We start from the raw sequence: 15,983 nt of genomic DNA, 5'->3' as shown, positions 1-15,983 counted from the left end.
TGTCTTTTGTCATTCATTTTTATTTTAGTTTTCATCAAGTCAATTATATCTTTCTTCTCCTTTTATAGCAGCTGGGTTTCCTGTCTTATTTAAGAACAGCTTCCATACTATAAAGTCATAAAAAATCTTTTTTTCTAAATTTTTCTCTGACATTTAAATTGTTTTATATTTCACAATTAGATATTTAATCAAGCTGTAATTTATTTTTGTATATGGTATGACACTGTGGTACAGTCTTGTTTTCTTCCAGATGGATAGATAATTATGCCAGCATCATTTCAAAAATAAACTATCTTAGAATTTCCATTTTTGCCAAGTTACACTTTAGATGTCCACAGAAACCCTTCTTGCTACAGTACACATAAAAATGCTGAATAAAATATCAATAATTTTTTTCTATTTTATGATAAAGCTGGTGCAAAAATAAATGAATTGCTCGACAGCCACGAATAAAGTACAAATCCAGAAAGGGGATTGAGCACTGTGGCTGCCTTGGCCCTGGAGGCATCTGCCAGCTCTTGGTGGTGAAGTGCTCAGTTTACCACACTGTATCACGAGGCTGGGAAATAAAACATGGTTCCTGAAACAGTAAAAGGTCAGATCAGCGATTCTTGCAGAAATCAGACAACTAAGAATGGCACTGCCATGAAAACAAAACAAAACAACAAAACAAAAAGTTCTACAGAGAGAGATAGGGTATATGCTTGTGTGTCTCAAGCCTGACTTTGGGTAAAGCAGAAAAAAGACAAAGAAAAAAAGTCTGAGATTTCCTCACTACAAGTGCGTATCCCTTACAGGGAGGCTCAGAGTCAGAATTCACTCCATTACGTTGCCCTAAAAAACCTAATCAAAACACTAAATGGTTTTGGGTTGGTAACACTCCCCCAAGCAGCTGGCAGAAGGTAATATAAATCTTCTCTGGAGGAACAAATTTTAAATACAGGCTTCAAAACTTTCCTCCAGATAAGGTTTCCCAAGACCATGAGCTCACAATAAAATAAATCATTAAAAAACACAAGGAAAGAAGTCACCAAAACAGCAGAACCAAAAACAGCAGAACCAAAAACAGCAGAACCAAACCCACAGAGACTATAGATACTGAAATCACCAAAGATTCAAAAATTAGAAAATATGAAAAAAGGGTTTAAGAGACATGTTGAATAGAGACAGAAGGCTGAAATTACACGAAATCAGGAAGGAATTGTGAGAACTGAGGGGGATGGATTAGGGGCCTCACAGACAGAAACCACTGTAAGGATACACACCTACTAGGGGAAGAGGGGAGGGGAGTCATGAGCTCTAGTCAGGAGAAAAATTTTGTCACACACACAAAAAAATAAAGCAAAGTCCCCACCATAACAAATAGGATCTAAGTACAGAAGAGAGGATCAGCTGAAGCATGAGACTGAGTTACTGCACTTACATCAAGTCAGCTACCCTTAGAAATGACCCCACCATCTGGGGTGACTGATGAAAGAGTCAGAGAGGCAAGAATCCACTTGGCTTTCAGGTGAAACTGTAAAGGGAAGTCCGAGATTTTGTCCAACCTCTTCTGGTCACCTCCTGACCTTTCTTCTACTGTACATGGACATGACGCAGACTATCAAGTACTGTAGAAATATCACACTGTCTACTTTTCAGAGTACATTTCTATATTTCCTGTTTTGTGATCACTTCGAAATTGACAAATCCCTACAGGCAGAAGGGGAGATGTCAATCACACTCACTGATGACACAGAAATAATGGAGTTGTTGGCACTAGCTTCATCATCCAGTACTCAGCCTGAAAGTCCCCAGCTTTTTCAAATAAAAAGGTTTGCATCCGGCCAGGTCCAGTGGCTCATACCTATAATCCCAGCACTTCAGGAGGCTGAAAGCAGGAGATTGCTTAAGGCCATGAGTTTAAGATAAGCCTGGGCAACACTGTAGGACCCCATCTCAAAAAAAATTTTTTGTTTTGAAATTAGCCAGGTGTGGTGGCATGTACCTGTAGTCCCACCTACTCAAGAGGCTAAGGTAGAAAGATCACTAGAGCCCAGGAGTTCAAGGCTGCAGTGAGTCATGGAGCAAGACACTGTCTTAAAATTTTTTTTAATTAAAAAGAAGCTTAAATTCAATTAAATATTACATAGCATTTCTTGTATACATTAATTAGTGGCCAGACAACACATATCTTCCCTATTATAGATAACATTTGAAAACCAATTAATGCAATCCATCATGTGAACAGACTAAAGAAGAAAAATCACACGATAATCTCAACAAACTCATGAAGCTACTTTTTAAAAATGTAATATCCATTCATGATTTTAAAGAGAAACTTTCACCAAACTAGGAATACAAGTAAATTCCCTCAATTGATAATAGGAATCTACAAAAAGCCCACAGTTAACAACATACTTAAGGGTAAAAGAATGAATGCACTCCTCCTAGAATCAGGAAAAAGGCAAGCATCTTCACTCTCACCACTCCTATTCATCATTATATTGGCAGTTCCATTCAGTTCAAAAACTCAAGGTAAAGAAATAAAATTCTGTATCTTCTCTATATCAGAACAGAAGATATAAAATGGTCTATATTCATTGATAAGATGATTATGTATGCAGAAAATGCCAAAGAATCTAGAAAAAAAAAGCTACTAGAACTAATATAAGTTTTCTTTTCCTTCCTTCCTTCCTTCCTTCCTTCCTTCCTTCCTTCCTTTCTTTCTTCCTTTCTTTCTTTCCTTCTTTCCTTCTTTCCTTATTTTTTTTTTTAATGGTGTCTTACTCTGTCACCCAGACTGGAGTGCAGTGTGGCACGACCTCGGCTCATTGCAACCTCTGCCTCCTGGGTTCCAGCGATTCTCCCGCCTCAGCCTCCCGAGTAGCTGGGACTACAGGCATGTGCCACCATGCCTGGCTAATTTTTAGTAGAGATGGAGTTTCGCCATGTTGGCCAGGCTGGTCTCACACTTTCAACCTCAAGTGATCTGCCCGCCTCAGCCTCTCAAAGTGCTGGGACTACAGGTGTGAGGCACCGCACCAAGTCTATAAGTTATTTTCACAAGCTTTTAGGAAATCATAAGATAAAAGGAAAATTAATTTTATTTTCATATACTAGCAATTAACATTTAGAAATTGAGATATTTAAAATACCATTCACAATAGCATCAAAAACATGCACTAGAGATAAAGTCAACAAAATATTTATAAGACCTGTTCTCTGATAACTACAAAGCACTGCTAAGAGTAACCAGAGAACTAAATAGGTGAAGAAAAAAAAAATACTAGGTTCATGGATTAAAAGTTCAATATTGTGAACATGATTTATTTGCTGCAAATTAATCTATATGTTCAACTCAGTTTAATCAAAATCTCAGCAGGTATTTTTGTAGAAATTGTCAAGTGGATTCCAAAATTTAGATAAAAATGCAAAGGATAATAGGCAAATTAATCTGGAAAAACAAAGTTGGAGAATTCACAAAACCTGATTTCAATACTTACTATAAAACTACAATAATCAAAACAGTTTGGTGATAGTATAAGGCATATAGAACAATTGAACAGAAGAAAGAGGCCAGAAATATACTCACATATGTAAAGTAACTTTATTTTCAACCAAAGTGCAACCATCACTCAATGAGTAAAGGATAGAATTTCAATAAATGATGCTAGAACAACTTCAAATCCATATGGAAAAAATAAAACTCCACCTTAACCTCACATAATAACACAAATCAAGTTGAAACTGAATGTAAAAATTGAAACTAATTGTAAAAACTGATATATTAAAACTTCTGGAAGAAAACATAAAAATATATATGAATTTTGGGTAGACAAAAACTCAGGACATGAAACTAGTAAACTATCATAATTATTTAAAAAAAATAAATCAGACTTCATCAAAATTTCAACCTTGTGCTCTGTAAAAAATAGCTTCAAGAAAACAAAATGGCAAACCACAGAATGGAAGAAAATAGTCACAATTAATCTATGTGATAAAGGACTTGTATTCAGAATATATAAAGAACTCTTCCAATTCAACCAGAAAAAGATTTAAAAAAAACCCGCCTCCCAGGTTCACGGCATTCTCCTGCCTTAGCCTTCCGAGTAGCTGGGACTACAGGCGCCTGCCACCACAGCCAGCTAATTTTTTTTTTTTTTTTTTTTTTTTGTATTTTTAGTAGAGACGGAGTTTCACTGTGTTAGCCAGGATGGTCTTGATCTCCTGACCTTGTGATCTGACCGCCTTGGCCTCCCAAAGTGCTGGGATTACAGGCATGAGCCACCACGCCTGGCCAAAAAAACTCAATTTTTAATAAACACTCAAATAGACACTACATAGAGGAAGATACATAAATGATGACTAATACACACATGAAAAAATAATTTAACATTATTAATTATTGGGAAATGCAAATTAAAACCACTATAAAATACCAACACAAAACCATTTGAATGACTAAAATTAAAGACTGATTATACCAAGTGTTGGCAACAATACGTACTAACTGAAACTATCACACATTTCTGTTAGAGATATAAAATATTATAAGCAATCTGAAAACTATTTGGGAGACTATAAAGTTAAACGTATACTTATCATGTGACCCTGCAGTTCCACCCTTAGGTATTTTCAAAGAGAAATAAAAGCACATATCCAAAGACTTGTACGTGAATGCTCATAACAGCTTTGCGAATAATAGCCTCCACATGGAAACAACCTGAATGCACATCAATGGATGAATGGATTTTTTAAAATTGTAATATATCCGTAGAATGGGACATTATTCAGCAATAAAAGGAATAAACTACTGATAAACCCAGCAACATGAATGAATCTCAAAAGCATTATTCTGACTGAAGAAAGCCAATTCCTCCCCCCTCAAAAAAAAGTTTCATAATGACTCCTTTCATGGGAAACTCTAGGAAAAATAAATCCAATCTACAATGATAGAAAATAGATCAGTGGTCTAGCCCTGGTGGAAGTGGGACTGAGAACATTTTGAGGTAATGGAGATGTGGTGGTGGTTACAAGGGCATATGTATGTGTCTAAACTCATCAAACTATATAGTTAAAATGTGTGCATTTTAAATGATAAAGGTTTGAGATGATGAATATACTAATTACCCAGATCTAATCACCCACTGTTCTCCCACTGTTCATCACACACATTCTCAATAAAGAAACCATTTTTTGTAAATAAAAAAATAAATAATAAAACATGCACATTTTATTATGCCTAAATTAGACCTTAATAAAGTTGATTTTTGAAAAAGAAAGACTGGTTACTGATTAACTTAAGGGTAGAACATATAGACCTGTCAGTACTTTGGCAGAGCTTACAGCTGGGTTGGGAAGGACGTACATTCTAGCTGCATTGAGTACGTTTGATTTGCCCAATTGCATATGAGACATCTTACCCTCTAATACCTTTTGTTGTAGTCAAAGAATATAGTCTTGAGGATCATTCACTATTGGGAAGACACATTACAAGTTACTGCCACAGCTAATGAGGAGACTCTTTTTTACCCCTAAAATCCTTTGTATTTGGCTATGGAGAAGACCATCAAACATAAGGAACCTTCACTTTAGGGTGTCTCTGGTGCACAGATAAACTGGGAGATAAAATGTAAGGAAACAAGTGCCCATAATAGATCCCAGATCACTACCAAAGCAAGGAAGTCTATGGAATCTGAGATAGAAAGAATAAATATGGGGGGGCGGAGCAAGATGGCCAAATAGGAACAGCTCCAGTCTCCAACTCCCAGCGCGAGCGATACAGAAGACCGGTGATTTCTGCATTTTCAATGAGGTACTGGGGTCATCTCACTAGGGACTGCCGGACAATCGGTGCTGGTCAGCTGCTGCAGCCCGACCAGCGAGAGCTGAAGCAGGGTGAGGCATCGCCTCACCTGGGAAGCGCAAGGGGGAAGGGAACCCCTTTTCCTAGCCAGGGGAACTGAGACACACAACACCTGGAAAATTGGGTAACTCCCACCCCAATACTGCGCTTTAAGCAAACGGGCACACCAGGAGAATATATCCCACACCTGGCCGGCAGGGTCCCACACCCATGGAGCCTCCCTCATTGCTAACACAGCAGTCTGCGATCTAACCACAAGGCAGCAAAGAGGCTGGGGGAGGGGTGCCCGCCATTGCTGAGGCTTAAGTAGGTAAACAAAGCCGCTGGGAAGCTCGAACTGGGTGGAGCTCACAGCAGCTCAAGGAAACCTGCCTGTCTCTGTAGAATCCACCTCTGGGGACAGCCCACAGCTAAACAACAACAACAAAAAAGCAGCAGTACCTCTGCAGACGCAAACAACTCTGTCTGACAGCTTTGAAGAGAGCAGTGGATCTCCCAACAGGGAGGTTGAGATGTGAGAAGGGACAGACTGCCTGCTCAAGTGGGTCCCTGACCCCTGAGTAGCCTAACTGGGAGACATCCCCCACTAGGGGCAGTCTGACACCCCACACCTCACAGGGTAGAGTACACCCCTGAGAGGAAGCTTCCAAAGGAAGAATCAGACAGGTACAATCGCTGTTCAGCAATATTCTATCTTCTGCAACCTCTGCTGCTGATACCCAGGCAAACAGGGTCGGGAGTAGACCTCAAGCAATCTCCAACAGACCTACAGCTGAGGGTCCTGACTGTCAGAAGGAAAACTATCAAACAGGAAGGACACCTATACCAAAACCCCATCAGTACGTCACCATCATCAAAGACCAGAGACAGATAAAACCACAAAGATGGGGAAAAAGCAGGGCAGAAAACCTGGAAATTCAAAAAATAAGAGCGCATCTCCCCCTGCAAAGGAGCGCAGCCCATCGCCAGCAACGGATCAAAGCTGGTCAGAGAATGACTTTGACGAGATGAGAGAAGAAGGCTTCAGTCCATCAAACTTCTCAGAGCTAAAGGAGGAATTACGTACCCAGCGCAAAGAAACTAAAAATCTTGAAAAAACAGTGGAAGAATTGACAGCTAGACTAATTAATGCAGAGAAGGTCATAAATGAAATGACAGAGATGAAAACCATGACACGAGAAATACGTGACAAATGCACAAGCTTCAGTAACCGACTCGATCAACTGGAAGAAAGAGTATCAGCGATTGAGGATCAAATGAATGAAATGAAGCGAGAAGAGAAACCAAAAGAAAAAAGAAGAAAAAGAAATGAACAAAGTCTGCAAGAAGTATGGGATTATGTAAAAAGACCAAATCTACGTCTGATTGGGGTGCCTGAAAGTGAGGGGGAAAATGGAACCAAGTTGGAAAACACTCTTCAGGATATCATCCAGGAGAACTTCCCCAACCTAGCAGGGCAGGCCAACATTCAAATTCAGGAAATACAGAGAACGCCACAAAGATACTCCTCGAGAACAGCAACTCCAAGACACATAATTGCCAGATTCACCAAAGTTGAAAAGAAGGAAAAAATCTTAAGGGCAGCCAGAGAAAGGTCGGGTTACCCACAAAGGGAAGCCCATCAGACTAACAGCAGATCTCTCGGCAGAAACTCTACAAGCCAGAAGAGAGTGGGGGCCAATATTCAACGTTCTTAAAGAAAAGAATTTTCAACCCAGAATTTCATATCCAGCCAAACTAAGTTTCATAAGTGAAGGAGAAATAAAATCCTTTACAAATAAGCAAATGCTTAGAGATTTTGTCACCACCAGGCCTGCCTTACAAGAGACCCTGAAGGAAGCCCTAAACATGGAAAGGAACAACCAGTACCAGCCATTGCAAAAACATGCCAAAATGTAAAGACCATCGAGGCTAGGAAGAAACTGCATCAACTAACGAGCAAAATAACCAGTTAATATCATAACGGCAGGATGAAGTTCACACATAACAATATTAACCTTAAATGTAAATGGACTAAATGCTCCAATTAAAAGACACAGACTGGCAAACTGGATAAAGAGTCAAGACCCATCAGTCTGCCGTATTCAGGTGACCCATCTCACATGCAGAGACATACATAGGCTCAAAATAAAGGGAGGGAGGAAGATCTACCAAGCAAACGGAAAATAAAAAAAGCAGGGGTTGCAATCCTAGTCTCTGATAAAACAGACTTTAAACCATTAAAGATCAAAAGAGACAAAGAAGGCCATTACATAATGGTAAAGGGATCAATTCAACAGGAAGAGCTAACTATCCTAAATATATATGCACCCAATACAGGAGCACCCAGATTCATAAAGCAAGTCCTTAGAGACTTACAAAGAGACTTAGACTCCCATACAATAATAATGGGAGACTTCAACACTCCACTGTCAACATTAGACAGATCTACAAGACAGAAAGTTAACAAGGATATCCAGGAATTGAACTCATCTCTGCACCAAGCGGACCTAATAGACGTCTATAGAACTCTCCACCCCAAATCAACAGAATATACATTCTTCTCAGCACCACATCGCACTTATTCCAAAATTGACCACATAATTGGAAGTAAAGCACTCCTCAGCAAATGTCAAAGAACAGAAATTATAACAAACTGTCTCTCAGACCACAATGCAATCAAACTAGAACTCAGGACTAAGAAACTCAATCAAAACCGCTCAACTACATGGAAACTGAACAACCTCCTCTGAATGACTACTGGGTACATAACGAAATGAAGGCAGAAATAAAGATGTTCTTTGAAACCAATGAGAACAAAGATACAACATACCAGAATCTCTGGGACACATTTAAAGCAGTGTGTAGAGGGAAATTTATAGCACTAAATGCCCACAAGAGAAAGCAGGAAAGATCTAAAATTGACACTCTAACATCACAACTAAAAGAAGTAGAGTGGCAAGAGCAAACACATTCAAAAGCGAGCAGAAGGCAAGAAATAACTAAGATCAGAGCAGAACTGAAGGAGATAGAGACATAAAAAAACCTCCAAAAAATCAATGAATCCAGGAGTTGGTTTTTTGAAAAGATCAACAAAATTGACAGACTGCTAGCAAGACTAATAAAGAAGAAAAGAGAGAGGAATCAAATAGATGCAATAAAACATGATAAAGGGAATATCACCAGCAGCCCCACAGAAATACAAACTACCATCAGAGAATACTATAAACACCTCTACGCAAATAAACTAGAAAATCTAGAAGAAATGGATAATTTCCTGGACACTTACACTCTCCCAAGACTAAACCAGGAAGAAGTTGAATCCCTGAATAGACCAATAGCAGGCTCTGAAATTGAGGCAATAATTAATAGCCTACCAACCAAAAAAAGTCCAGGACCAGATGGATTCACAGCTGAATTCTACCAGAGGTACAAGGAGGAGCTGGTACCATTCCTTCTGAAACTATTCCAATCAATTGAAAAAGAGGGAATCCTCCCTAACTCTTTTTATGAGGCCAACATCATCCTGATACCAAAGCCTGGCAGAGACACAACAAAAAAAGAGAATTTTAGACCAATATCCCTGATGAACATCGATGCAAAAATCCTCAATAAAATACTGATAAACCGGATTCGGCAGCACATCAAAAAGCTTACCCACCATGATCAAGTGGGCTTCATCCCTGGGATGCAAGGCTGGTTCAACATTTGCAAATCAATAAACGTAATCCAGCATATAAACAGAACCAAAGACAAGAACCACATGATTATCTCAATAGATGCAGAAAAGGCTTTTGACAAAATTCAACAGCCCTTCATGCTAAAAACGCTCAATAAATTCGGTATTGATGGAACGTACCTCCAAATAATAAGAGCTATTTATGACAAACCCACAGCTAATATCATACTGAACGGGCAAAAACTGGAAAAATTCCCTTTGAAAACTGGCACAGACAGGGATGCCCTCTCTCACCACTCCTATTCAACATAGTGTTGGAAGTTCTGGCTAGGGCAATCAGGCAAGAGAAAGAAATCAAGGGTATCCAGTTAGGAAAAGAAGAAGTCAAATTGTCCCTGTTTGCAGATGACATGATTGTATATTTAGAAAACCCCATTGTCTCAGCCCAAAATCTCCTTAAGCTGATAAGCAACTTCAACAAAGTCTCAGGATACAAAATTAATGTGCAAAAATCACAAGCATTCTTATACACCAGTAACAGACAGAGAGCCAAATCATGAATGAACTTCCATTCACAATTGCTTCAAAGAGAATCAAATACCTAGGAATCCAACTTACAAGGGATGTCAAGGACCTCTTCAAGGAGAACTACAAACCACTGCTCAGTGAAATAAAAAAGGACACTAACAAATGGAAGAACATACCATGCTCATGGATAGGAAGAACCAATATCATGAAAATGGCCATACTGCCCAAGGTTATTTATAGATTCAATGCCATCCCCATCAGGCTACCAATGACTTTCTTCACAGAATTGGAAAAAACTGCTTTAAAGTTCATATGGAACCAAAAAAGAGCCCGCATTGCCAAGACAATCCTAAGTCAAAAGGACAAAGCTGGAGGCGTCACACTACCTGACTTCAAACTATACTACAAGGCTACAGTAACCAAAACAGCATGGTACTGGTACCAAAACAGAGATATAGACCAATGGAACAGAACAGAGTCCTCAGAAATAATACCACACATCTACAGCCATCTGATCTTTGACAAACCTGAGAGAAACAAGAAATGGGGAAAGGATTCCCTATTCAATAAATGGTGCTGGGAAAATTGGCTAGCCATAAGTAGAAAGCTGAAACTGGATCCTTTCCTTACTCCTTATACGAAGATTAATTCAAGATGGATTAGAGACTTAAATGTTAGACCTAATACAATAAAAACCAGAAGAAAACCTAGGTAGTACCATTCAGGACATAGGCATGGGCAAGGACTTCATATCTAAAACACCAAAAGCAACGGCAGCAAAAGCAAAAATTGACACATGGGATCTAATTAAACTAAAGAGCTTCTGCACAGCAAAAGAAACTACCATCAGAGTGAACAGGCAACCTACAGAATGGGAGAAAATTTTTGCAATCTACTCATCTGATGAAGGGCTAATATCCAGAATCTACAAAGAACTCAAACAAATCTACAAGAAAAAAACAAACAACCCCATCAAAAAGTGGGCAAAGGATATGAACAGACATTTCTCAAAAGAAGACATTCATACAGCCAACAGGCACATGAAAAAATGCTCATCATCACTCGCCATCAGAGAAATGCAAATCGGCAGGGCGCGGTGGCTCAAGCCTGTAATCCCAGCACTTTGGGAGGCTGAGACGGGCGGATCACGAGGTCAGGAGATCGAGACGTCTCATCCTGGCAAACACGGTGAAACCCCGTCTCTACTAAAAATACAAAAACTAGCCGGGCGAGGCGGCGGGCGCCTGTAGTCCCAGCTACTCAGGAGGCTGAGGCAGGAGAATGGCGTGAACCCGGGAGGCGGAGCTTGCAGTGAGCTGAGATCCGGCCACTGCACTTCAGTCCGGGCGACAGAGCGAGACTCCGCCTCAAAAAAAAAAAAAAAAAAGAGAAATGCAAATCAAAACCACAAGGAGATACCATCTCACACCAGTTAGAATGGCAATCATTAAAAAGTCAGGAAACAACAGGTGTTGGAGAGGATGTGGAGAAATAGGAACACTTTTACACTGTTGGTGGGACTGTAAACTAGTTCAACCATTATGGAAAACAGTATGGCAATTCCTCAAGGATCTAGAACTAGATGTACCATATGACCCAGCCATCCCACTACTGGGTATATACCCAAAGGATTAGAAATCATGCTGCTATAAAGACACATGCACACGTATGTTTATTGTGGCACTATTCACAATAGCAAAGACTTGGAATCAACCCAAATGTCCATCTGTGACAGACTGGATTAAGAAAATGTGGCACACATACACCATGGAATACTATGCAGCCATAAAAAAGGATGAGTTTGCGTCCTTTGTAGGGACATGGATGCAGCTGGAAACCATCATTCTTAGCAAACTATCACAAGAACAGAAAACCAAACACCGCATGTTCTCACTCATAGGTGGGAACTGAACAATGAGATCACTTGGACTCAGGAAGGGGAACATCACACACTGGGGCCTATCATGGGGGGGGGAGGGGGGAGGGATTGCATTGGGAGTTATACATGATATAAATGATGAATTGATGGGTACTGATGAGTTGATGGGTGCAGCACACCAACATGGCACAAGTATACATATGTAACAAACCTGCACGTTATGCACATGTACCCTAGAACTTAAAGTATAATAAAAAATAAATAAATAAATAAAAAGAATAAATATGGTCTAAAATCCATGACTGCAAGTAGCATTCAGGGATGAAATACGCCAAGTATAACTTTTGAGGTTGCAATATACATGATAATGCCTTACAACAGTGTTTCCAAGGATTGGGACAAGTACTAGTGGTAGTACAGGGAATTACTTTAAGAGTTTTTCTGAGATGAATTGGGATGGCAAACAAACATGATATTAAATAATACTGAGTCATATTATGATTCCTTCTGTTATTCTCTTAGTTTTTTTGGATTCTGTAACAAAAAGTCTCATTTCCTGCTAATACGTCTTATTCTTCTTTCTTCTCTCTTTTAAAAAGGAGAAAATGCAAATACCTAACTGAAATGCAGGAGCATTGTGTCTTTGTTGACATAGGTATCTTCTATTTAGGGCAAGTTTTTACATTTGTGATAGTGATACTACATTTTATACAATAAATGTTTTTCAATTAAAAGGCGGTTAGCTTATTTTAAAAATAGGTAAAAAGTACTTTAGTGGTATACTGATATAATGACATATGAACACCTAAGCTTGGATAACATTGCCTTAAAATGTTAATTTGTAAGGAAGTATATGTATCCCTCATAGATACATCTATATTGATAATCATTAAATTATTATTATATTAAAAATATTAAAGAAATTCAATAGCAGGACTATTTTCACATCATAAACTAGTTTTAAATTCAGAATTACATGCCCCTTAATGTCTCCCAAAGTTTCAGATCCCAGTTACTGATAAAGGGCCAGATCAGGATTTTTAGCATCTTATAAATTGGGGTAAAGCACTGTATAATTGGATGAAAGGCAGAAAAATATCTGAACAATGATGAAGGGTCAAATTTACTCTGCCTCTATCTCTCTGGGGTGTGCTCCCACTTGAATGTGGGTAGATGGAGAAGATATGCAGAGGATGCTCCTGAAAAAAAGATTCTGTCCCCAGAAAAGTTGGCAATCTGCTATTTTTAGTTATGCTCTTTTTCTTCTCAGTATATTTCTCAATGTCTTTTACACGTGATCTTAGCCAAAAGGCCAAGAAGCAATCTCAATTTCTTTTTTAAAAATCCAAAAAAATTTACATTTGACTTTAGGTCCATTAATCATTTCAAAAATACATCACGTGGACAAATTTCTTCAAAATTGTTACATTGTTGTCAATGTTTTGACAATGATGTGCACTTTTTTAAAAACTCAACCTCAGCTAGACTCTAGAGAATTTTACCAGCCAAAATCAAAAACAGAACTGTAAAACAGATTTTCTTATTTAAAGAAACATAAGACAGTTTGATTCCTACCATTTCTTATAGTTTCCCAAGAGTAAAATTAAATTTGGAATGAAGAAAGATAGACCCCTTACCTGTTGGAAGGTGCAGTGTTATGTTGTTGCAAAAATCTGTGAAGCAGCATTCGGTTTTGGTAACATTGTTGGAACTATGACAGAAGACTTGAGCATTCAGTTCTGGAAGGGAGACACAGGATTTGATCACCTGTTCTTTTCCATTGGTTAGCATGACTGATGCCCAACATGCTCCTTCTGTTTGGCAGGTAAAGTTTGAAGAATCACACAAAAGACATACACACTTCAGTCCTGGAAAGAGTAAGGCAAAAAGATTTAAAATACAAAAGACATCATGCTACTTTACTTGATAATACCTCAGAATATAAATTCAGTCTTAATGAGAATAGAAAAAGGGTTTAAATAAAAACACTTGCTAAACACATGCTAAGCTCTTACTCCCTCTCCATCTGTATTTCACTAAACATCCTGTCCAATTATCATTTACTATTGCTAATATTTTTGTGATTTATTCAGTTGCTACTATATTTAAAGCATTTTTCCCATCCATGCTCTAAATACCCCCTTATTAAGTTCAATCAGCTCATTCCTAAATCAATAGCTCCTAGGAAATGCTAGGAAACAGTATCACAGCAACCAAAAGGAGCTGTCCAGCAACACTCACAGAACATTAAAGTGGGGTTATGGCAGCTGTGTAACCAAACAATTCAGTGTGTTCTGTTCATTTGCCCTCCTTCCTTTAAACTTTTAAGCAAATGTGCTAAACGCAAAGCTAACCATAGACATTTATGTCTCTAAAAAATAGTTATGACACTTTATATTTATTTTCTGTGATACTTTAACACAATTGTTATTGTCATAGTTCCTTTAAGACATTGGTGAGCCACTATATTTCCCCTCTTCACTAAAGAACATATTTTAGAATGAATCATTTGAACAGACACCATGACTTTCAGGTAATTTTCTTTAATTCATACATCCAGTCCATAAAGTAAGGCACACCAATAACAGAATTTAGAATATTTATACCAATACAACTGTGAAAAATTACACTTTGTTAAACTAATCTGTTCACTATCTACACCTCTCCAACATTCTCCACTTATTATACACACACACACACACACACACACACAACACAGTCACCACTAAGTCACATGTCCAAAGCGGTGCCTATTTATTTTTGATGCAAAATATTCATCAGCATGAAGCATCTAGTGGTTGTGAGTTATTTATTCAAATTTTATTTAAATATATTGTTTCTAAATAGCATAACACTAAATAAGCTTTGTATTACTGTTTTAAAATTCTTTAAATTTCAATAGCTTTAGGAGTACAAGTTGTTTTGGGTTACATGGGTGAACTGTATAATGATGAAGTCTCAGCTTTCAGTGTACCCATCACCCGAATAGTGTACATTGTTCTCAATAGATAATTTTTCATTCCTAACCTCCCTCCCACCCTCCCACACCTCCTGAGTCTCCAATATCCTTTACGTCTCCCTGTTTGCCTTTGCATACTCATAGCTTAGCTCCCTCTTATTAGTGAGGACATGCAGTATTTTGTTTTCTGCTTTTGAGTTACTTCACTTAGGATAATGGCCTCCAGTTCCATCAAAAGTCACTGCAAAAGACATTATTTCATTCTTTTTTATGGCTGAGTTGTAGTCTATGGTATATACGCACACACACACAAACACACACACCATATATATACTTGTGTGTATATATATATACCTGTGTGCATATATACATGTGTGCATATATATGTGTGTGCATATATATATATGCACATACACACACACACACCATATGTTTTTATTCATTTATCGGTTGATGGGCACTTACGTTGATGCTGTATCTTTGCAATGTGAACTGTGCTGAAATAAACATACATGTGCAGGTATCTTTTTTGATAACCCAATAGTGGGATTGCTGGATCAAATGGCAGTTCCATTTTTAGTTCTTCGAGAACTCTCCATACTGTTTTCCATAGACATTGTAATAATTTAAATTCCTATCAGCAGGGTATAAGCATTTGCTTTTCACCATATCCACACCAATATCTATTTTTTTTGACTTTTTTAATTTTTTTTTATTTTTTTTATTTTTATTTATTTATTTATTATTTATTTATTTTGAGGCGGAGTCTCGCTCTGTGGTCCGGACTGGAGTGCAGTGGCCAGATCTCAGCTCACTGCAAGCTCCGCCTCCCGGGTTTACGCCATTCTCCTGCCTCAGCCTCCCAAGTAGCTGGGACTACAGGCGCCCGCCACCTCGCCCGGCTAGTTTTTTTGTATTTTTTTAGTAGAGATGGGGTTTCACCGTGTTAGCCAGGATGGTGTCGATCTCCTGACCTCGTGATCCGCCCGTCTCAGCCTCCCAAAGTGCTGGGATTACAGGCTTGAGCCACCGCGCCCGGCCTATTTTTTTTATTATACTTTAAGTTCTAGGGTACATGTGCATAACGTGCAGGTTTGTTACATATGTATAC

At 38.5% G+C, this 15,983-nt stretch overlaps 1 protein-coding gene across 1 annotated transcript in view; it reads right to left on the bottom strand.

The window, feature by feature from the left end:
• ACVR1C (activin A receptor type 1C) overlaps window positions 1-15,983 on the bottom strand; it is a 101,056-nt gene that overhangs the window by 43,605 nt on the left and 41,468 nt on the right. Inside the window, exon 2 of the mRNA XM_033231433.1 lies at window positions 13,551-13,781. Coding sequence (XP_033087324.1) covers window positions 13,551-13,781 — 231 coding nt within the window. The remainder of the gene's footprint in view (window positions 1-13,550; window positions 13,782-15,983) is intronic.

This window comes from Trachypithecus francoisi, unplaced genomic scaffold (genome assembly GCF_009764315.1).
Source record: "Trachypithecus francoisi isolate TF-2019V2 unplaced genomic scaffold, Tfra_2.0 Lachesis_group13, whole genome shotgun sequence".
NCBI lineage: Eukaryota > Metazoa > Chordata > Mammalia > Primates > Cercopithecidae > Trachypithecus > Trachypithecus francoisi.
Note: the sequence above shows the minus strand (reverse complement) of the source record. Positions and strands in the feature narration are given on the sequence as shown.